Raw genomic sequence first — 22,558 nt, forward strand, 5'->3', positions numbered from 1 at the left:
TTGAGCTTGTACATTTTCTGGAACAGTGCTAAAGACTCACCTTTGTAATTTATACCGAGATTGATTTGAAAGCTTTCACAATAGCTTTAAAGTTTTGACGTTTTAAGCTTCTAGACGACTAATAAAGCTCAAGCATTAGTAATAATCACAGTTTCTACGTTCAACAATGAAAGCGTCATTATGTTAAAACTGAGCTTTTGGATTAATATCGAAAATTTGAAGTTTCAGCTGCGATTTCGAAATTTTAAAAAAGCTCCAAGAAGCTTTAAAGTTTTGATATTTTGAGCTTCCAGACGACCAGCTTTCGTAAAAAAATTAATATAATCGTTTCTAACGATTTGGTGGCCTCATTTGCTTCTAATTAATAATAACATCGCAGGATTATCACATCAAAGTTGTTTCCATAAATTCAACAGGTGACATTATGTCGATAAATATTCGATTAACGAACACGAAACCATTTTCGTAATATGACGTGTTGGTCGAAAATATTTTGGTTCAAAGTTGGCTGCGCTAATTAATTAAGCAAATTAATTGAATCAAAGCGTTTTTAATTTTCGTTTGAACTGGCACTCTTTTGTGAAATATAATAACATCACACAAAAAACGTCTCCTCAGTAATTTTCAGCCTCAATAAACGTAATTAAAAACATATTCATTTGATTGGTTTTTGCTCATCTCTTATTAAAAACGTTCAAACTGATTTTCGACTTCGTAATTTCAATTCCGCTCAAGCAGTGCGTGTAAAACGCTAAACGAACACAAACAGCGCCAAATGTGACCGCCGTAAAGTAAATAAACATATATTAGACTCCACTAATTAATTAATTAACGTAATCAAGCCAACGGCAAGTCAAAACTTTTTTCGTCTCTGTTTGTTAATTCGTGCAAAGCTGCCGCCATCTCGACCCACTCCCGCCGGAATTACCCGCCCGCCCCCATACAGAACCAGCACACTCCGCCGCCCTCCAGCCACAACACCGTCACCGTTTCTGTTTCAGATGGCCTTCCTCCAAAACCGCTCTATTTCTCTGGTGGACATGTACATCGACAACTCTGAGCCCTCTGAGAACGTCGGCCAGATCCACTTCTCCCTCGAGTACGACTTCCAGAACACGACGCTCATCCTGAGGATAATCCAGGTGATTAAAACCGACCGCCGCTTTTATTTTTACCGCGTTCGCGCCGCCGCCCATGAAATTAATTATTTCGACAGGAATGATTATACTTTCAGATAGACGGTAAGGCCGCATGAATATTTCAGCGTCGCGACCGTCTGCCGTTACTAAGGGAATAGGGAAGCATTCCCGGGTTCCGGGCCGATAATTTTCATTGGATTTTGTTCCGGGACACATCAAAAGAAGGGATAAAGAGTGTATATTTATCACACGGGCGCGGTAAATGAGATTCGGCGTTAATCAGGTCGCTTGGGGGTGGTTTTTCGGGCTGTTAAACGTCAAAAGGCGGATGGGATTGTCGGGTGATCAGGGGGTGATTGTTGGTTGGAACGCGGGAGCAGATGTTGAAAGATTCGCGAGGCGTCCAAGGAGGACGAATTTGCTTCCAGTTGTTTGCGTCGCCTGGAAACTGGGTTGGCGCGTAAACCAAACACTGTTTAAGGGATTTTCGCCTCTATTATTTTCCTTTCAGTCCTTACAAATTTTTAAAAATTTTAAATTTCTGGATGATCTTTTTTTTTTAATTTTGACATTTCCCTTTAATGCACTATTTTCTTTTCAAGATGCAGTGTTTCCAAAGTTCTTATTTTTGTGTAAAAAGTTTTTGTTTTATGGATTTTCAAAAATTTCAAAATTTCAGATGGAAAATCTTTAAAATTAATAGTGTTCATTTTTTTTTTTTTTTTAATAGAATTTATGACTAAACGTGTGTGCATAAACTTCTTTGAAAATTGGTCAGAAACACTATTGCTCCCAATATTCTTTAAAGATCTAGGATTCTAAGATCATTTAAGGATCTTGCAGAAAAACAAACACCAAGACTCCTTCAGGTTCTTCCTAAAGAAAATACTAGAGATCCCAAAATTTATTCAGTTCTTTCTAAAAATAACACTTTAGGGTCTCCCAAGATTCTTTTAAACTCTTCCAGAAATAAAAACACCTACGATTGTTCGGGTTCTTTCTAAAATAAAATACCAAGATCCTCCAAGATTCTTTGAAACTCTTTCAGAAAGAAAACACCAAGGATCCAAAAGGTTCTCTAAAACTGTTTCAGAACGAAAAACACTATTGGTCCTAAGATTCCTTCCAATGTTTTTCTAAAATAAAACACCAGAGCCCCAAAGATTATTTGAAACTCTTTCAGAAAAAAAAAACACTATTAGTCATAAGATTCCTTCAGGTCCTTCCTAAGACTTCTTTATATCCTTTGTAAAATAAAATACCCAGGAACCCCAAGATTCTTTTAGCTTGCTTCTAAAACAATATACTAGAGACCCCCAAGATTCTTTGTATGTCTTTCCAAAAGAAAAATGCTACGGGTCCTAAGAATCTTTCTAGTTCTTTCTAAATTGAAAGACCAGGGACCCCAAGATTCAATCTGGTTCTTTCTAAAATCAAAGACTATAGTCCCATTGGTGCTAAAATTCGTTCAATTATTTTCTAAAATAAAACACTAAAGACTTTAAGATTCTCTTAAGCATTTTTGGAAAGAAAAATACCATGGACCCCAAAATATTTTTTTTATTTTTAATAAAACACAAGGGACCCCAACACTTTATAAAACACTTTGTGATAGAAAAATGCCATGGATCCGAAAATTCTAAATGGTGTTTCTCGAAAATAAAACAGCAGAACCCCCAAAGATTTTTTGAAACTCTTTCAGAAAGAAAAATACCATTGGTCCTAAAATTCCTTCACGTTCTTCCTAAGATTCTTTTAGGTTCTTTCTAAGATTCCTTCATATTTTTTCTAAAATAAAACACCCAGGAACATCAAAGTTTTTTCAGCTTCTTTCTAAAACAAAAGCCATGGACCCCAACATTCTTTGGATGTCTTGCTGAAAGAAAAATACCATGGGTCCTAAGATTCTTTCTGGTTCTTTTTGAATTAAAAGACCAGGGACCCAAAATTCTTTCAGGTTCTTTCTAAAAAAAAACACCATGGTCCCTCAAGATTTTTTTAAGTATTTTTAGAAAAAAAGCGGCATGAATTCCAAAATTCTTTCAGTTATTTTCTAAAATAACACACTAGGGACCTCAAGATTCTTTGGGGTTATTTCTAACATAAAACATCAGGATTCCCCAGGATTCTTTTAAGCATTTTTGGAAAGAATTTTTTTTTTTTAATAAAACACAAGGGACCCCAACACTTTTTAAAACTTTTTGTGATAGAAAAATGCCATGGATCCGAAGATTCCAAATGGTGTTTCTCGAAAATAAAACACCAGAACCCCCAAAAATTTTTTTAAACTCTTTCAGAAAGAAAAATACCATTGGTCCTAAAATTCCTTCACGTTCTTCCTAAGATTCTTTCAGGTTCTTTCTAAGATTCTTTCATTTTCTTTCTAAAATAAAACACCCAGCAACATCAAATTTTTTCAGCTTCTTTCTAAAACAAAATACCATGGACCCCAACATTCTTTGGATGTCTTTCTGAAAGAAAAATACCATGGGTCCTAAGATTCTTTCTAGTTCTTTTTGAATTAAAAGACCAGAGACACAAAATTCTTTCAGGTTCTTTGTAAAAAAAAAACACCATGGTCCCTCAAGATTTTTTTTAGTATTTTTAGAAAAAAAGCGCCATGGATTCGAAAATTCTTTCAGTTATTTTCTAAAATAAAACACCACGGTCCCTCAAGATTTTTTGAAATATTTTTAGAAAAAAAAAGCGCCATGGATTTTAAAATTCTTTCAGTTATTTTCTAAAATAAAACACTAGGGACCTTAAGATTCTTTGGCGCTATTTCTAAAATACAACATCAGGATTCCCCAAGATTCTTTTAAGCATTTTTGGAAAAATTTTAAAAACTCTTTGTGATAGAAAAATGCCATGGATCCGAAAATTCCAAATGGTGTTTCTCGAAAATAGAACACCAAAACCCCCAAAAATTTTTTGAAACTCTTTCAGAAAGAAAAACACCATTTATAAGAACCCTAAAATTCCTTCGGGTTCTTCCCAAGATCCCTTTAAGTTCTTCCTAAGATTCCTTCGTATTCTTTCTAAAATAAAATATCCATGAACCTCATGGTTTTTTCAGCTTCTTTCTAAAACAAAATACCATGGGTTCTAAGATTCTTTCTAGTTCTTTCTGAATTTAAACACCAAAGTCCCAAAGATTCTTTAAAACTCTTTCAGAAAGAAAAACACCATGGGTTCCAAAATTCTTTCTATTTTTGTTTCGATGATGAAACGCTAGGGACCCCCAAAATTTTTTGAAACTCTTTCCGATAGAAAAATACTATGGGTACCAAAATTCTTGCAGGTTTTTTCTAAAATAAATCATGAAGGGGTCCTTAGATTCCTTCAGTTTTTTTCTAAAATAAAATACCTAGGACTCCCACATTCTTTCAGATTCTTTCTAAAATAAAACATTAGGGACTACCAATATTCTCTGAAATTCTTTCCTAAAGAAAAATACCATGGGTCCTAAGATTCTTTCAGGGTTCTTTCTAAAATAAAACATCCTGTGTCCTTCAAAATTCTTTCAAGTTTTTTTTAATAAGGCACAGGAACTTCCAACATTCTTTCTGAACAAAAATACCACGGATTCCCAAAATTGTTTCAGATTTTTTCCTAATATAAAACACTACGAACTCCCAGCATTATTTGAAACCTTTGCGAAAAAAGAGTACCATGAGTCCTAAGATTCTTATGTTATTTCTAAAATAAAACACCATGGTTCCAAAAAATTCTTCTAAACTCTTTCCGGAAGAAAAGTATCATTAGTCCTGATATTCCTTCGGGTTCTTTCTAAAGTAATACACCAGGAACCCTAATCTTCTTTCAGGTATAAAACACCAGGTTTGTCCAAGAATCTCTGAAACTCTTTCAGAAAAAAAAAACGCCGTGAGTTCCAAGATTCTGTTAGACATAAAGCACCAGGCTCTTTCTAAAATAAAACACCAGGGGCCCCCAACATTCTTTTAGATATAAAACACCAGAGTCCCCAAAAATCTTCGAAAATCTTTCAGAAAAGAAAAGAAGGGGCTCCAAAATGTTTCCAGGCTCTTTCTAAAATAAAACACCAGTTTCCCTCAAGACTCTTTGAAACTCAAGATTCTCTCAGATATAAAACACCAGGTTCCTCCAAGGTTCTTTCGAAAATAAAACACCCAGGGCACAACAATTTTTCGTGTTTTTTTTTTTCTAAAACAACCGGGAATTCCAATTGGATTCAGTACCAGTTGTAATAATAACTTTTGTAAACACGGTCTGTTGCTATAAAGAACTCGTAAGATTTATGGTCGTGAACACACACATTTAACCATAATCACACTATAAATTTAACTGGACTATAAAAATATGTAAATACAAGGTCAGTCAATAGCGTCGACCATTCGATACAGAAAAAAGTTAAGCATGAAAGCTCTTGAGCTTTACAAAGTGTTCTAGTTTTGTTTTAAAACACGAATTACAGTTACGCTTGGCTCTTTGATTCTTTTCCGTTAATCCCTCTGCACGTTCACGGCAGATATTTTCACCGGCAATTCAGCGGAATGTGGAAATAACTAGTTGGAAAACAGCCCCCGGAGCTCGCTTTAATCAACGTGTCTATTTCACTGCACTTTGAGCACCGAAATCATGCTTACGACTCGATGTAGCTGTTAACCATAAACATGTGTTCGGTGGTAATGAGATAAAAGTCATAAACGTGTGTAGCTCTAATATCGCTTAAATGGCTCCTCTATCCTACTTCTCGCTGACACATTCTGAATTCTCGTGGGTTGTTCGTGGCAGAGGGTGATTCGGCCGAAAGTGATAGTGGTCGGAGGCCCCAGGGCGCCACGATATTGCTAGACATATTTTTCCCTCGCCTAAAAATTTCATTCACGCCTTAGTAAATCCCCAGAATTTTCGCAGCGTTTTTCAGCCATAATTTAAGCTAACGAGTGGCAATAGTAAAAGTGATGTTTGCAGTCGCTTTGTGCTCCCACGCACTACACCAAACACCGCCAAAAACCGTACATCTTAAAATCCGCTCAAGTCCTTTTAATTAGCTAAATCTCTCGAGCTCTTGTTTGCTCAGGCAGCATTTCCGTGGACGTACTTTTCACCGAGAAGATTAATGCAATCCAATTATTTTTTCCCTGAAATACGAAACATTTCGGTAACAGTATTTTTAAACCTCGTGTCGCGTCTTATCTCTAATTAAAATTACACACGTCAGGCTGTTTAAAGATTCCGCCGGAGAACCCGGAAGCGAACTCCCGGAAGCCCGCTCGAAGAATTTCTAAAATACGTCTCCGATAATTCGCGAGTTCAAATCGGAAACTAGCTTCGGTTTAATAGTTTGAAACTAATTACGAGACCATGCTTCACCTAATGTCTTCCGAAGGAATTTCCATCTTTTCGCCGCTCAAACTCTTAAAATTGAATTAGTCCGGGCATATGATGACGCAAATTAGCTAAATAGTTGAAATGTAATTTAGAAGTTTTAAAAGGAATTTTGAAAGCTGCCTGCCTGAACGCGCCTCCGGCAATGATTCAATTATTTCCGGCTCCATTTCGATCGATCGGGCGCGGAAAAAAGGCTCCGGGACGCTTGGTCGCGCCAAAACAGGTAAACGCTTGGGTCGGAGCTCGAATGTCTTTTTTACGCGATAAAGTGAGTGGGGACTGGTTTGACGCGTAGACCAGGCAGTGCGCGAGCGATTTTCGCCCCTATTAATTTTGACAGATCTGCTGTTGACAATCTTGTATTGAACTGATCAAAAATTTGAAACGCTACATTGTAATCTAGATATATAATTAAAAAACCCTGTTAATTCCTGCACTCAAGGAATCTGGGTGTTTTTTTTGAAAGATTTTCAAAAAATTATTGACGGTTGATAAGTTGAGGAAGAACGTTAAAGAATCGCGGGTCTCGATGTTTTATTTAATAAAATAAGTGAAAAGACCTCAACTTTCCTTGTTAGTTTATTTGAGAAAGGACCTTAAAGAATATAGAGACTGAATGTTTTATTTTAATAAGAATCCGAAAGAACCTTAGGTTTCTTAATGCTTTTTGAACCTTAAAGAATCACTATTCCGTGTCTTTTACTTTAAAAAGAACCTGAAAGAACCTTAGTCTTCTCAGCATTTTATTTGAGAAGCTTAAAGAATCTCGGGTGCTGAGTGCTTTATTTTAAAAAGAACCTGAAAGAATCTTGGGGTTTCATTTATAACTTTAAAAATCTCGGGCCCCGAGTGTTTTATTTCAAAAAGAACCTGAAAAAAATTTTGAGTTTCTAGTGCATTATTTCAGAGCCTTAAAAATCTTAAGTATCGAATGTTTTATCTTAAAAAGAACCTAAAAATCTTAGGATTTCTTCTGTTTTATTTGAGGAAGAATCTTAAAGAATCTCGGGTTCCTGGTTTCTTACTTTAGTTTAAAAAACTGAGCAATCCTAAATTCTTTAGTGTTTTAGTTGAGACAAAACCTTAAAAACCTCGAGTCCCGAATGTTGTATTTAATAAAATTAGTGAAAAGACCTTAGCTTCTTTTGTTAGTTAATTCGAGGAAGGACCTTAAAGGATCTCGAGACTGAATTTACATTAAAAGGAACCTGAAAGAACCTTAGGCTCCTTAGTACTTTATTTGAGAACCTTAAAATAATCTCGGATTCTGAGTGCTTTATTTCAAAAAGAAAAAAACTTTGAGTCTCTAGTGCATTATTTCAGAGCCTTAAAAATCTTAAGTATCGAGTGTTTTATCTTAAAAAGAACCTAAAAACCTTAGACTCCCTTGCATTTTGTTTGAAGAACGACCTTAGAGAATCTCGGGTCCCTGGTTATTCATTTTAGTTTAAAAAAATACAGAAATCCTAGAATCCCTAGTGTTTTAGTTGAAGGAAGAACCTAGTAAAACCTCGGGTTCCCGGTGTTTTATTTAATAAAATAAGACCTTAGCTTCCCTTGTTAGTTAATTTGAGGAACGACCTTAAAAAATCTCGAAACTGAAAGTTTTATTTTAATAAGAACCTTATGTTTTTAAGGCTTTGAGAACCTTAAAAAATCTCAGGTTCTGAGTGCTTTATTTTAAAACGAACCTGAAAAAACCTCTGGCACCCTAGTGCATTACTTCAGAACCTTGACAATCTCGGAAGCCGAGTGTTTTATCTTTAAAAGAACCTAAAAACCGTAAGCTTCCTTAAGTTTTATTTGAGAAAGAACCTTAAAAAATCTCGGGTTCCTGTTTTTTTATTTTAGTTTAAAAAATTGAAAAATCTCAGAATTCCTAGTATTTTAGTTGAAGAAGTACCTTAGAAAACCTCGGGTTCCGAATGTTTTATTTAAAAAAATAAATGAAAAGACCTTAGCTTCCCTTGTTAGTTAATTTGAGGAACGACCTTAAAGAATCTCGAGATTCTGTTTTCCTTTAAAAGGAACCTGAAAGAACCTGAGGTTCCTTAGTACTGTATTTGAGAACCTTAAAGAATCTTGAGCTACGAGTGTTTCATCTTAAAAAGAACCTAAAAGAATCTTATTCTCCCTGGGGCTTCATTTAGGAACCTTGACAATCTCGGAAGCCGAGTGTTTTATCTTTAAAAGAACCTAAAAACCTTAGGCTTCCTTGTGTTTTATTTGAGAAAGAACCTTAAAGAATCTCGGGTTCCTGGTGTTTTATTTTATTTTAAAAAATTGAAGAATCCCAGAATCCCTGGTATTTTAGTTGAGGAAAAACCTTAAAAAACCTCGGGTCCCGAATGTTTTATTGAAAAAATAAGTGAAAAGACCTTAAATAATCTCGAGACTGGATGTTTAAGGTAGGAACCTTAGGTTTCTTAATGCTTTGATAACCTTAAAGAATCTCGAGACTGCGTATTTTAATTTAAAAGGAACTTGAAAGAACCTTAGGCTCCTTAGTACTTTATTTGAGAACCTTAAAATAATCTCGGATTCTGAGTGCTTTATTTTAAAAAGAACCTAAAAGAATCTTAGTCTCCCTGGGGCTTCATTTAAGAACTTTAAAAAATCTCGGATCCCGAGTGTTTTATCTTAAAAAGAACCTGAAAGAATTTCGGGTCCCTGTTTTTTTATTTTAGTTTAAAAAAATTGAGGAATCCTAGAGTTCCTGGTGTTTTATTTGAGGAAGAACCTTAAAAAATCTCGGGTTCCTAATGTTTTATTTAATAAAATAAGCGAGAAAGACCTTAGGTTCCCGTGTTATTTTATTTGAGGAAGGGCCTGAAGGAATCTCGAAACTGAATGTTTTATTTTAATAAAAAGCTAGAAAGAACCTTAGGTTTCTTAATGCTTTGAAAACCTTAAAGAATCTCGAGACTGTGTGTTTTAATTTAAAAGGAACCTGAAAGAACCTTAGGCTCCTTAGTACTTTATTTGAGAACCATAAAATAATCTCGGATTCTGAGTGCTTTATTTTAAAAAGAACTTGAAAGAATCTTAGTCTCCCTGGGGCTTTATTTAAGATCTTTAAAAAATCTCGGGTCCCGAGTGTTTGATCTTAAAAAGAACCTTAAATAATCTCGAATTCTGAGTACTATATTTTAAAAGAAACGTGAAAGAATCTTAGGCTCCCTGGGGCTTCATTTAAGAACTTTAAAGAATCTCGGATCCCGAGCGTTTTATCTTAAAAAGAACCTGAAAAAATCCCGGGTCCCTGTTTTTTTATTTTAGTTTAAAAAATTAAGGAATCCTAGAGTCCCTAGTGTTTTATTTAAGGAAGAACCTTAAAAAATCTCGAGTTCCAAATGTTTTATTTAACAAAAAAAGCGAAAAAGACTTTAATTTCCCGTGTTATTTTATTTGAGGAAGGGCCTCAAGGAATTTCGAAACTGAATGTTTTATTTTGATAAAAACCTGAAAGAACCTTAGGTTTCTTAATGCTTTGAAAACCTTAAAGAATCTCGAGACTGTGTGTTTTAATTTAAAAGGAACTTGAAAGAACCTTAGGCTCCTTAGTACTTTATTTGAGAACCTTAAAATAATCTCGGATTCTGAGTGCTTTATTTTAAAAAGAACCTAAAAGAATCTTAGTCTCCCTGGGGCTTCATTTAAGAACTTTAAAAAATCTCGGATCCCGAGTGTTTTATCTTAAAAAGAACCTGAAAGAATTTCGGGTCCCTGTTTTTTTATTTTAGTTTAAAAAAATTGAGGAATCCTAGAGTTCCTAGTGTTTTATTTGAGGAAGAACCTTAAAAAATCTCGGGTTCCTAATATTTTATTTAATAAAATAAGCGTGAAAGACCTTAGGTTCCCGTGTTATTTTATTTGAGGAAGGGCCTGAAGGAATCTCGAAACTGAATGTTTTATTTTAATAAAAAGCTAGAAAGAACCTTAGGTTTCTTAATGCTTTGAAAACCTTAAAGAATCTCGAGACTGTGTGTTTTAATTTAAAAGGAACCTGAAAGAACCTTAGGCTCCTTAGTACTTTATTTGAGAACCATAAAATAATCTCGGATTCTGAGTGCTTTATTTTAAAAAGAACTTGAAAGAATCTTAGTCTTCCTGGGGCTTTATTTAAGATCTTTAAAAAATCTCGGGTCCCGAGTGTTTGATCTTAAAAAGAACCTTAAATAATCTCGAATTCTGAGTACTATATTTTAAAAGAAACGTGAAAGAATCTTAGGCTCCCTGGGGCTTCATTTAAGAACTTTAAAAAATCTCGGATCCCGAGCGTTTTATCTTAAAAAGAACCTGAAAAAATCCCGGGTCCCTGTTTTTTATTTTAGTTTAAAAAATTAAGGAATCCTAGAGTCCCTAGTGTTTTATTTAAGGAAGAACCTTAAAAAATCTCGAGTTCCAAATGTTTTATTTAACAAAAAAAGCGAAAAAGACTTTAATTTCCCGTGTTATTTTATTTGAGGAAGGGCCTCAAGGAATTTCGAAACTGAATGTTTTATTTTGATAAAAACCTGAAAGAACCTTAGGTTTCTTAATGCTTTGATAACCTTAAAGAATCTCGAGATTGTGTATTTTAATTTAAAAAGAACCTGAAAGAACCTTAGGCTCCTTAGTACTTTATTTGAGAACCTTAAAATAATCTCGGATTCTGAGTGCTTTATTTTAAACAGAACCTGAAAAAACCTTTAGCTCCCTAGTGCATTATTTGAGAACCTTGAAAATCTCGAGTGCCGAGGGTTTTATTTTAAAAAGAACCTAAAAACCTTGGGCCCCACCTTGTGTTTTATTTGAGGAAGAAACTTAAAGAAACTTTGGTTCCTGGTTTTGCCTTTTAGTTTAAAAAACTGGCGAATCCAAAAATCCCTAGTGTTTCAATTGAGGAAGAACCTTAAAAAATCTCGAGTTCCAAGTGTTATTAAATAAAATAAGTGGAAAGAACTTAGCTTACCATGTTAGTTGATTTGGGAAAAAAAAACCTTGGGTTTCTTAATGCTTTAAGAACCTTAAAGAATCTCGAGACTGTATGTTTTACTGTAGAAGCAATCCAAAGATTTAAAAAACAAAAATTTTGAGTGTTTTATTTTAGTTTAAAAAATTGAGGAGTCCTATAAACACTAGTGTTTTAATTAAAGAAGAACCTTAAAAAATCTCGGGTCGCGAATGTTTCATTTAATAAAATAAGTGAAAAGACCTTAGCTTCCTTTACAGTTTGTTTTATTTTAATAAGACTTTTAGGCTTCCTGAAGCTCATTTAACTCTAAAAATCTCGAGTCCCGAGTGTTTTATTTTAGAAAGAACTTGAATAAACGAGTTTCAAAGAATCTTTTTATTTTAAAAAGAACCCAAAAAAATGGTATTTTCTTTCGGAAATACTTTCAAAGAATGTTGAAAGTCTCTATTGTTGATTCTAAAGTTTTTTTTTAGAAAGAACGTCAAAAAATCTTAGAATCCCTAGCCTTTTGTTTTAGAAAGAACCCGAAGGAATCATGGGCTTCCTAGTTTTTTTCCTAAAATATTTTCAAAGAATTTTGGTATTTTGTTTTCCTAGAAACTTTAAAAAAATATTGAGGGCTGATGGTTTCCTATTTCATAAACCAGATATTTATTTTTCTGGAAAATTTTTAAAGAATCTTGGATTCCTTTGTAGTTTTTTCCTGATATGTTTTCAAGGAATCTTTGAGGTCTTTCTGGAAGAATCTTGGCAGTTTTATTTAGAAAAAAAATCAGCTTGTAGATATGTGACAGATAAAACTCGTAGTCTTAAAAAAGACTCAAAGACTCAAATTTAACATAAATCCTTGAATTATAATTATTGGGTTGTATTGTAAAGCTGCACGAAGTTCGTTAATGAGCCAAATCAATAATCACACTACAATTTTAGTCGATCTATAAAAACACAATAAAACGAACAAAAGCTTCTGAAGTTGTTTACAGCAACTTTAATCTTGACGTTTTCAGCTCTTTGTTAACTTACCGGCAATCCACTTTATCTAATTAGAAGCTCCAAAATGGCATTTTAGCAACCAATCGAACGCTCCCGATTTATTTAAAACCTTGCATCCCGTAATACCCACACCTCCCGCCTCCTTTACACAAAAATACCCCACTGCATCCCCGGTCTGCAGCCGAGGTCGCCTCTCGTAATCGATGAGTCCATCCACGCTCCGCTGCTCTTCGTCAGTAGCGGCCGCGATTTTATTTCGCCCCACCGCTCCGACCTTGTCCTTTGACCAGCGACACGACCCAAGATTTTCGAAATTCGCGACTATTTATACCGTTTTTAAATGTCACAGGGCAAGGACCTGCCGGCTAAGGATCTGTCGGGAACCAGCGACCCTTACGTCCGCGTCACGCTCCTGCCCGACAAGAAGCACCGCCTGGAGACCAAGATCAAGAGACGGACGCTGAACCCCCGCTGGAACGAAACCTTCTACTTCGAGGGTTTCCCCATCCAGAAGCTGCAGTCGCGGGTGCTGCACTTGCACGTCTTCGACTACGACAGGTTCTCGAGGGACGACTCCATCGGGGAGGTGTTCTTGCCGCTATGTCAGGTAAGCAAGTCGGGCACCAGTTTTTGATCGGGCGCCAGGTTTTTAACATTGAAAACGATCTTTCAACATCGACACAAGCGACAACGTATTAAAACCTACATTTTTTTCTAAAATTCTTAATTATATTGTAGTTTCTGGTATAAAATACAACTGCATTTAACCATGTTCCCACCTAGTTACAACAGGTTATGGAGAATAGTAAATTGGACAATGCATTTCTAATAATAATAATAATAATATTTATGGATTTCATCATCCCCACCACCAATGGGATGACGTCATCTCAAAAATTTATATTAAATAGTTTTTTAAATTTTGCACAATAAGATACGTCTGAATCCGTGGCGAATTTTCGCCCTAGACATCCGGAATTTTGGAAAAAATGTAAAACTTAATCAAAATGTTATTCAAGAAATTACAGAAATTCTAAAATTCTGACCGAATTTGTGGAAAGATTCCAAATGTTGCGAAAGTCTCACCCTTTCAAAGGTTTTAAGACTTTCAAGGATGCGAAAAACTCCTAAGGACTACTAAGATTTCAGGAATTTCAAAAAATTAAAAAAAGCTAGAGAAGCCAGCAATTTAAAAAATCTAAAGGTATTTCAGGGTTTCCAAAAATTCCGCAGATTCCACAGATTCCAAATATTTAAAAATTGGAAAGATGATAAAAATCCTAAAGATCTAGGAGTATTTAAAATTCTAGAGATACTGAAGTTTCTAAAAATAATGAAAATCTGAAAGCTCTAAAGATTACAGAAATTCTAGTGATTCTAGATTCTAGAGATTCTAAAGATTCCAAAGTGGTTTTAAAACTCAGAAAGTATAAAAGCTTTCACGGATTACATACACTAGAAACTGCGAATTGTAAAGACACTTAAGATTCTAAATAAACTAAAGTTCTAATGTTCGAAATATAAAAAAGATTCAACAAAATCTTAAAAATTTTAAAGAAACTGGGGGTACTAATGATCCTAGAAATTGCAGAAATTTTAGGCTTTATAAAACTCCTAGTAATTCCCAAAATCTCCTTAGATTGGAAACGGTCTAAAGGGTCTAAAGACTCTAAGAACCCTAAGGTGTCAAAAGCTAAGATTCTGTTTCGAATACTTGAAAGATTCTAAAGGTTCTAGAAAAATTCCAAAAGGCCAAAGATTCTAAAACTTGTAAAGATCGCATAAACTCTTGAAATACCAAAGATTTTAAAAATTCCAAAGACTTTAAAGAAAACAAAAATCTTAAAGACCTAAAAATCGTAAAGATCGGAAAAATGCTTTCTTTAATTTTTATAAATCCTAACAGCCTTGAACACCCTAATTATTGATTTATAAATTTTGGAAACTGTAAAAATTCCAGAGATTCCAAAAATTCGAAATATTTAGACTCTTGAGATCTATAAATTTTAGAAAATCTGAAAAAGTTTAGAAAGTGTGGAAAAATGTGATACAGCTAGAAATCTTGAAAATTTTGGAAAAGGCTGAATTTCAAATTTCTGGTATACCTGGAGCCTGATAATTTTTGAAATTTTGGAAAATGTGGGAATTTAATCATTTTGTGTACTTTGGAAAATCCGAAAAATTGGGCTAAACAGTAAAATTTCCAAAAATGAAAAGAAAATAAAAAATATTAAATCTCAAAATTTCAAAAGTCTAAGGACTCTGAAAACTCTAAAGATTCTAAATACTCAAACGTTAAAAAGTTTTTCAAAATTCTTTCCAACTATTTAGATTAATTTGTAAAAAACGCATGAACTCTTAACATGGCAAAAATTTTAGACATTCCAAAGACTCTAGACAAAATAAAAATCCTAAAACTATAAAAAATCTTATCTTACACAATTTTAAAGATTCCAGAGATTCCAAGAATTTGAAAGATTTAAAGAGTCTTGGGGTCTATTAATTTTAGAAAAATTGGAAATACATATCTAGAAAGTGTGAAAAATCTGGAAGACCTAGAAATCTTGAAAACTGAGGAAAATGTTGAACTCTGACATATCACAAGACTGATATTTTTATAACATTTAGAAAATCTGGAACTTCTGGAAATTTCAAAAACTTAATCAATTCTAAACATTTTACTAAATTTGTGAAAATATTCCAAATAATGTGAAAGTTCAGTCTTCTTTAAATTTAAAAATTTCGGGGATTCCAAGGGTTCCAAAACTCCAAGGAGTCAATTAATACTAAATTGATATATCTGCCCTTGCTGAAATGTTAATGACGTTATCAAAAAAAAATTACATGGAAAAACTGACTATACCGATGACAAAAATCTCAAATTTAAAGTTGATAACAATTTTCCGAAGTTGTATTTGTTCGACTGTACTTTAGGAGCCAGGGAAGTTCTGTCGAAATAACTTATAACCAATTTTTTGTGACTATTTTGTTCTAAAACCTAAATTTTCTATACACCGAAGCACATTATATTATTTGCCAAAATCAGCCTTGTCTTAAGAAGTACGAACCCCACCCACCCGCCCTTTATTTTCTTAGAAGGTATGTCATTTGCCAAAATCACTCGTATCTTAATAAGTAGTAGCCCCGCCCACCCGCCCCTATTTTCTTAGAGGCTATATCGTCTGCCAAAATCAGTCTTATCTTAGAAAACATTAGCCCCGCCCACCCGCCCTCGATTTTCTTGGAAGGTATTTCATTGGCCAAAATCAGTCTTATCTTATTACATTGGAACAAAATAGACAGAACAAAAATAGGTCACTTAGGTAAATAGGCAAAAACAAGTAAAGCTCAAACAAAAGAATTTTCTCAATTATATATTTATACAGGGTCGCTAAAAAACAATAAAATTCGCAAAATCAAATCTTTTAGTTTTTCGAACGAACTGGATTTGATAAGCTGTACTTTATGGGAAAGGGAAGTTCTGTCAAAGTAATCTTCGATCATTTTTTTGTATTATTTTATTGTGACAATCCTTTCTTAGATATTTTCTCTACAATATTTTCTGAAGGTAAAATTATTTTTATTATTATTATTATTATCAAGAAGGGGTGGGTGAACAGGGCTACTGGTTGTTTATGAGACTCTGCAGGAAAACTAACCCCCCCCCCTCATCTACTTTCTCCATATCACTGACTTCCTTTATTTACTGTGAAATAGGAATTGAATTCTATTTTGAAAACCCACTCACTCTCTATTTTCTTAGAGGAGAAAAAAAAATTATATTAAATGGTTTTTTAAATTTTGCACAATAAGATACGTCTTAATCCGTGCTGAATTTTCGCCCTAGACATCCAGAATTTTGGAAAAAATGTAAAACTGAATAAAAGTGTTATTCTAGAAATTACAGAAATTCTAAAATTCTGACCGAATTTGTGGAAAGATTCCAAATGTTGTGAAAGTCCCAGATATTCTAACCCTTTCAAAGGTTTTAAGGCTTTCAAGGATGGCAAAAACTTCTAAGGACTACTAGGATTTCAGGAATTTCAAAAAATTAAAAAAAGCTAGAGAAGCCGGCAATTTAAAAAATCTAAAGGTATTTCAGGGTTTCCAAAAATTCCGAAGATTCCACAGATTCCAAATATTTAAAAATTGGAAAGATGATAAAAATCCTAAAGATCTAGGAGTATTTAAAATTCTAGTGATTGTAAAGATTCTAGAGATTCTAAAGATTCCAAAGTGGTTTGAAAGACTCAAAAAGTATAAAAGCTTTCACGGATTACATATACTAGAAACTGCGAATTGTAAAGACACTTGAGATTCTAAACAAACTAAAGTTCTAATGTTCGAAATATAAAAAAAATTCAACAAAATCTTAAAAAATTTAAAGAAACTGGGGGTACTAATGATCCTAGAAATTGCAGAAATTTTAGACTTTATAAAACTCCTAGTAATTCCCAAAATCTCCTTAGATTGGAAAGGGTCTAAAGGGTCTAAAGACTCTAAGGACCCTAAGGTGTCAAAAGCTAAAATTCTGTTTCGAATACTTGAAAGATTCTAAAGATTCTAGACAAATTCCAAAAGGCCAAATATTCTAAAACTTGTAAAGATCGCATGAACTCTTAAAATACCAAAGATTTTAAAAATTCCAAAGACTTTAAAGAAAACAAAAATCTTAAAGACCTAAAAATCGTAAAGATCAGAAAAATGGTTTCTTTAATTTTTATAAATCCTAACAGCCTTGAACACCCTAATTATTGATTTATAAATTTTGGAAACTGTAAAGATTCCAGAGATTCCAAAAATTCGAAATATTTAGACTCTTGAGATCTATAAATTTTAGAAAATCTGAAAAATTTAGAAAGTGTGGGAAAATGTGGTACAGCTAGAAATCTTGAAAATATTGGAAAAGGCTGAATTTCAAAATTTTGGTATACCTGGAGCCTGATGATTTTAGAAATTTTGGAAAATGTGGGAATTCTAATCATTTTGTGTACTTTGGAAAATCTGAAAAATTGAGCTAATCTGGAAAATTCCCAAAAATGAAAAGAAAATAAAAAATATTAAATCTCAAAATTTCAAAAGTCTAAGGACTCTGAAAACTCTAAAGATTCTAAATACTCAAAGGACTCAAACGTTAAAAAGTTTTTCAAAATTCTTTCCAACTATTTCAAAGATTCAATAATTTGTAAAAAACGCATGAACTCTTAACATGGCAAAAATTTTAGAGATTCCAAAGACTCTAAACAAAATAAAAATCCTAAAACTATAAAAAATCGTACACCCAAGTTATTCTTATCTTACACAATTCTAAAGATTCCAGAGATTCCAAGAATTTGAAAGATTTAAAGACTCTTGGGGTCTATTAATTTTAGAAAATTTGGAAATACTTTTCTAGAAAGTGTGAAAAATCTGGAAGACCTAGAAATCTTGAAAACTGAGGAAAATGTTGAAGTCTGACATATCACAAGAATGATATTTTAATAGCATTTAGAAAATCTGGAACTGCTGAAAATTTCAAAAATTTAATCAATTCTAAACATTTTACTAAATTTGTGAAAATATTTCAAATGATGTGAAAGTTCAGTCTTCTTCAAATTTAAAAATTTCGGGGATTCCAAGGGTGCCAAAACTCCAAGGAGTCTATTAATACTAAATTGATATATCTGCCCTTGCTGAAATGTTAATGACGTTATAAAAAAAAATTATAAGGAAAAACTGACTATAAAGATGAAAAAAAGTCTCAAATTTAAAGTTGATAAGAATTTTCCGAAGTTGTATTTATTCGACTGTACTTTAGGAGCTAGGGAAGTTCTGTCGAAATAACTTACAACCAATTTTTTGTGACTATTTTGTTCTAAAATCTAAATTTTCTATACACCGAAGCACATTATATTATTTGCCAAAATCAGCCTTGTCTTAAGAAGTACAAACCCCACCCACCCGCCCTTTATTTTCTTAGAAGGTATATCGTCTGCCAAAATCAGTCTTATCTTAGAAAACATTGGCCCCGCCCACCCGCCCTCGATTTTCGTTCAAGGTATTTCATTGGCCAAAATCAGTCTTATCTTATTACATTGGAACAAAATAGACAGAACAAAAATAGGTCACTTAGGTAAATAGGCAAAAACAAGTAAAGCTCAAACAAAAGAATTTTCTCAATTATACATTTATACAGGGTCGCTAAAAAACAATAAAATTCGCAAAATCAAATCTTTTAGTTTTTCGAACGAACTGGATTTGATAAGCTGTACTTTATGGGAAAGGGAAGTTCTGTCAAAGTAATCTTCGATCATTTTTTTTGTATTATTTTATTGTGACAATCTCTTCTTAGATATTTTCTCTACAATATTTTCTGAAGGTAAAATTATTTTTATTATTATTATTATTATCAAGAAGGGGTGGGTGAACAGGGCTACTGGTTGTTTATGAGACTCTGCAGAAAAACTAACCCGCCCCCCCTCATCTACTGTCTCCATATCACTGACTTCCTTTATTTACTGTGAAATAGGAATTGAATTCTATTTTGAAAACCCACTCACTCTCTATTTTCTTAGAGGAGAAAAAAAAATTATATTAAATGGTTTTTTAAATTTTGCACAATAAGATACGTCTTAATCCGTGCTGAATTTTCGCCCTAGACATCCAGAATTTTGGAAAAAATGTAAAACTGAATAAAAGTGTTATTCTAGAAATTACAGAAATTCTAAAATTCTGACCGAATTTGTGGAAAGATTCCAAATGTTGTGAAAGTCCCAGATATTCTAACCCTTTCAAAGGTTTTAAGGCTTTCAAGGATGGCAAAAACTCCTAAGGACTACTAGGATTTCAGGAATTTCAAAAAATTAAAAAAAGCTAGAGAAGCCGGCAATTTAAAAAATCTAAAGGTATTTCAGGGTTTCCAAAAATTCCGAAGATTCCACAGATTCCAAATATTTAAAAATTGGAAAGATGATAAAAATCCTAAAGATCTAGGAGTATTTAAAATTCTAGAGATACTGAAGTTTCTAAAAATAATGAAAATCTGAAAGCTCTAAAGATTACAGAAATTCTAGTAATTCTAGATTCTAGAGATTCTAAAGATTCCAAAGTGGTTTTAAAACTCAGAAAGTATAAAAGCTTTCACGGATTACATACACTAGAAACTGCGAATTGTAAAGACACTTAAGATTCTAAATAAACTAAAGTTCTAATGTTCGAAATATAAAAAAGATTCAACAAAATCTTAAAAATTTTAAAGAAACTGGGGGTTCTAATGATCTTAGAAATTGCAGAAATTTTAAGCTTTATAAAACTCCTAGTAATTCCCAAAATCTCCTTAGATTGGAAAGGGTCTAAAGGGTCTAAAGACTCTAAGGACCCTAAGGTGTCAAAAGCTAAAATTCTGTTTCGAATACTTGAAAGATTCTAAAGGTTCTAGAGAAATTCCAAAAGGCCAAAGATTCTAAAACTTGGAAAGATCGCGTGAACTCTTAAAATACCACAGATTTTAAAAATTCCAAAGACTTTAAAGAAAACAAAAATCTTAAAGACCTAAAAATCGTAAAGATCAGAAAAATGCTTTCTTTAATTTTTATAAATCCTAACAGACTTGAACACCCTAATTATTGATTTATAAATTTTGGAAACTGTAAAGATTCCAGAGATTCCAAAAATTCGAATTATTTAGACTCTTGAGATCTATAAATTTTAGAAAATCTGAAAAAGTTTAGAAAGTGTGGAAAAATGTGGTACAGCTAGAAATCTTGAAAATATTGGAAAAGGCTGAATTTCAAATTTCTGGTATACCTGGAACCTGATAATTTTTGAAATTTTGGAAAATGTGGGAATTTAATCATTTTGTGTACTTTGGAAAATCCGAAAAATTGGGCTAAACAGTAAAATTTCCAAAAATGAAAAGAAAATAAAAAATATTAAATCTCAAAATTTCAAAAGTCTAAGGACTCTGAAAACTCTAAAGATTCTAAATACTCAAAGGACTCAAACGTTAAAAAGTTTTTCAAAATTCTTTCCAACTATTTCAAAGATTCTATAATTTGTAAAAAACGCATGAACTCTTAACATGGCAAAAATTTTAGACATTCCAAAGACTCTAAACAAAATAAAAATCCTAAAACTATAAAAAATCGTACACCCCAGTTATTCTTATCTTACACAATTCTAAAGATTCCAGAGATTCCAAGAATTTGAAAGATTTAAAGACTCTTGGGGTCTATTAATTTTAGAAAATTTGGAAATACTTTTCTAGAAAGTGTGAAAAATCTGGAAGACCTAGAAATCTTGAAAACTGAGGAAAATGTTGAACTCTGACATGTCACAAGAATGATATTTTAATAACATTTAGAAAATCTGGAACTTCTGAAAATTTCAAAAATTTAATCAATTCTAAACATTTTACTAAATTTGTGAAAATATTCCAAATGATGTGAAAGTTCAGTCTTCTTTAAATTTAAAAATTTCGGGGATTCCAAGGGTGCCAAAACTCCAAGGAGTCTATTAGTACTAAATTGATATATCTGCCCTTGCTCAAATGTTAATGACGTTATCAAAAAAAAAAATTACATGGAAAAACTGACTATACAGATGACAAAAATCTCAAATTTAAAGTTGATAACAATTTTCCGAAGTTGTATTTGTTCGACTGTACTTTAGGAGCCAGGGAAGTTCTGTCGAAATAACTTATAACCAATTTTTTGTGACTATTTTGTTCTAAAACCTAAATTTTCTATACACCGAAGCACATTATATTATTTGCCAAAATCAGCCTTGTCTTAAGAAGTACGAACCCCACCCACCCGCCCTTTATTTTCTTAGAAGGTATGTAATTTGCCAAAATCACTCGTATCTTAATAAGTACTAGCCCCGCCCACCCGCCCTCGATTTTCTTGGAAGGTATTTCATTGGCCAAAATCAGTCTTATCTTATTACATTGGAACAAAATAGACAGAACAAAAATAGGTCACTTAGGTAAATAGGCAAAAACAAGTAGAGCTCAAAGAAAAAAATTTTCTGAGATACACATTTATACCGGGTCGCTAAAAAACATTAAAATCAGTCTTATCTTAGCAAGTATAAGCCCCACCCACCCGCCCCTCTGTTTTCTTAAAGGATATATCATTTGCCAAAATCAGTCTTATCTTTACAAGTACTAAGAAAAAGATTTAAAAATAAAACGCACTGAAATTTCTAATTTTAAATATTCTCCTTTAACATTGTGTGATGTTGAAAGATCGTTCTCTAGGTAGAAAAATATCTAATTTTAACGAAGATTAGGACCGCTGATTACGTAAAATAATAAAATTAATTTGATCGGGCACCAGTTTTTGATCGGGCGCCAGTTTTTTAATTAAATTCTTGAAGAGAAAGTTTCTCTCGGCTTCGTACGTGACATCGCGTCCTCCATATTAATTTCAAGGAAACTTCACCCCGGTCGAAACTCGTGCGAAAAGTTCATCATCGGCTGAAACAGGAGGCCGCGATTCCGGGTCGAGTTTTTCTAATCCGCGCTTGGTCGCCGACTTTACAATAAAAATTAATAGAGTTCCGAAGTTGCGAGCGTTTTAATATCCGGCCCGAACTGTTTCGATCACCTGTCGTTTCAAAACTTCGAAAGACGCCGATAATGGCGTTATTTCCCACGCGGGCGGCCCTTTGTTTTTGCGTCGTTATGAAGATATCGAGGCATCGGATGGCAATTTCCTAATGTCTGCATCGATCCGGGGACAATTAGTTGTTTCAAGGCGACTTGTGTTTTGTTTTAGGTGGATCTGAGCGAGAAGCCGTCGTTCTGGAAGGCGCTCAAGCCGCCAGCCAAAGATAAATGCGGCGAACTTCTAACCTCCCTGTGTTATCACCCCAGCAACAGCATCTTAACGTTGACATTGCTCAAAGCGAGAAATCTCAAAGCCAAAGACATCAACGGCAAATCTGGTGAGCCTATCGAGCACTTAGCGAGATTGACCGGGTTTTTGCGGAAGTAATACGCGAGAGAGAGAAGTGGGGATTTTAGCGATTTTACAAAGCGAAAATAGGTTGAGTTTAGAATTATTTCTTATATGTAGAACACTTCTTCCTGGTTTTGAATGTATGTAGAATT

General features: G+C 33.5%; 1 protein-coding gene across 9 annotated transcripts in view; it reads left to right on the forward strand.

The window, feature by feature from the left end:
- LOC135140472 (synaptotagmin-7) overlaps positions 1-22,558 on the forward strand; it is a 905,289-nt gene that overhangs the window by 874,370 nt on the left and 8,361 nt on the right. For all 9 annotated transcript variants that reach the window (XM_064071035.1, XM_064071032.1, XM_064071033.1 and 6 more), the window contains 3 exons: positions 1,002-1,142; positions 12,815-13,072; positions 22,224-22,392. In XM_064071035.1, the coding sequence (XP_063927105.1) occupies positions 1,002-1,142; positions 12,815-13,072; positions 22,224-22,392 (568 nt within the window). The remainder of the gene's footprint in view (positions 1-1,001; positions 1,143-12,814; positions 13,073-22,223; positions 22,393-22,558) is intronic.

Source organism: Zophobas morio, unplaced genomic scaffold (genome assembly GCF_036711695.1).
Source record: "Zophobas morio isolate AGI-343-1 ecotype UQ-CSIRO unplaced genomic scaffold, CSIRO_AGI_Zmor_V1 ptg000040l, whole genome shotgun sequence".
In the NCBI taxonomy this organism is placed as follows: Eukaryota; Metazoa; Arthropoda; class Insecta; order Coleoptera; family Tenebrionidae; genus Zophobas; species Zophobas morio.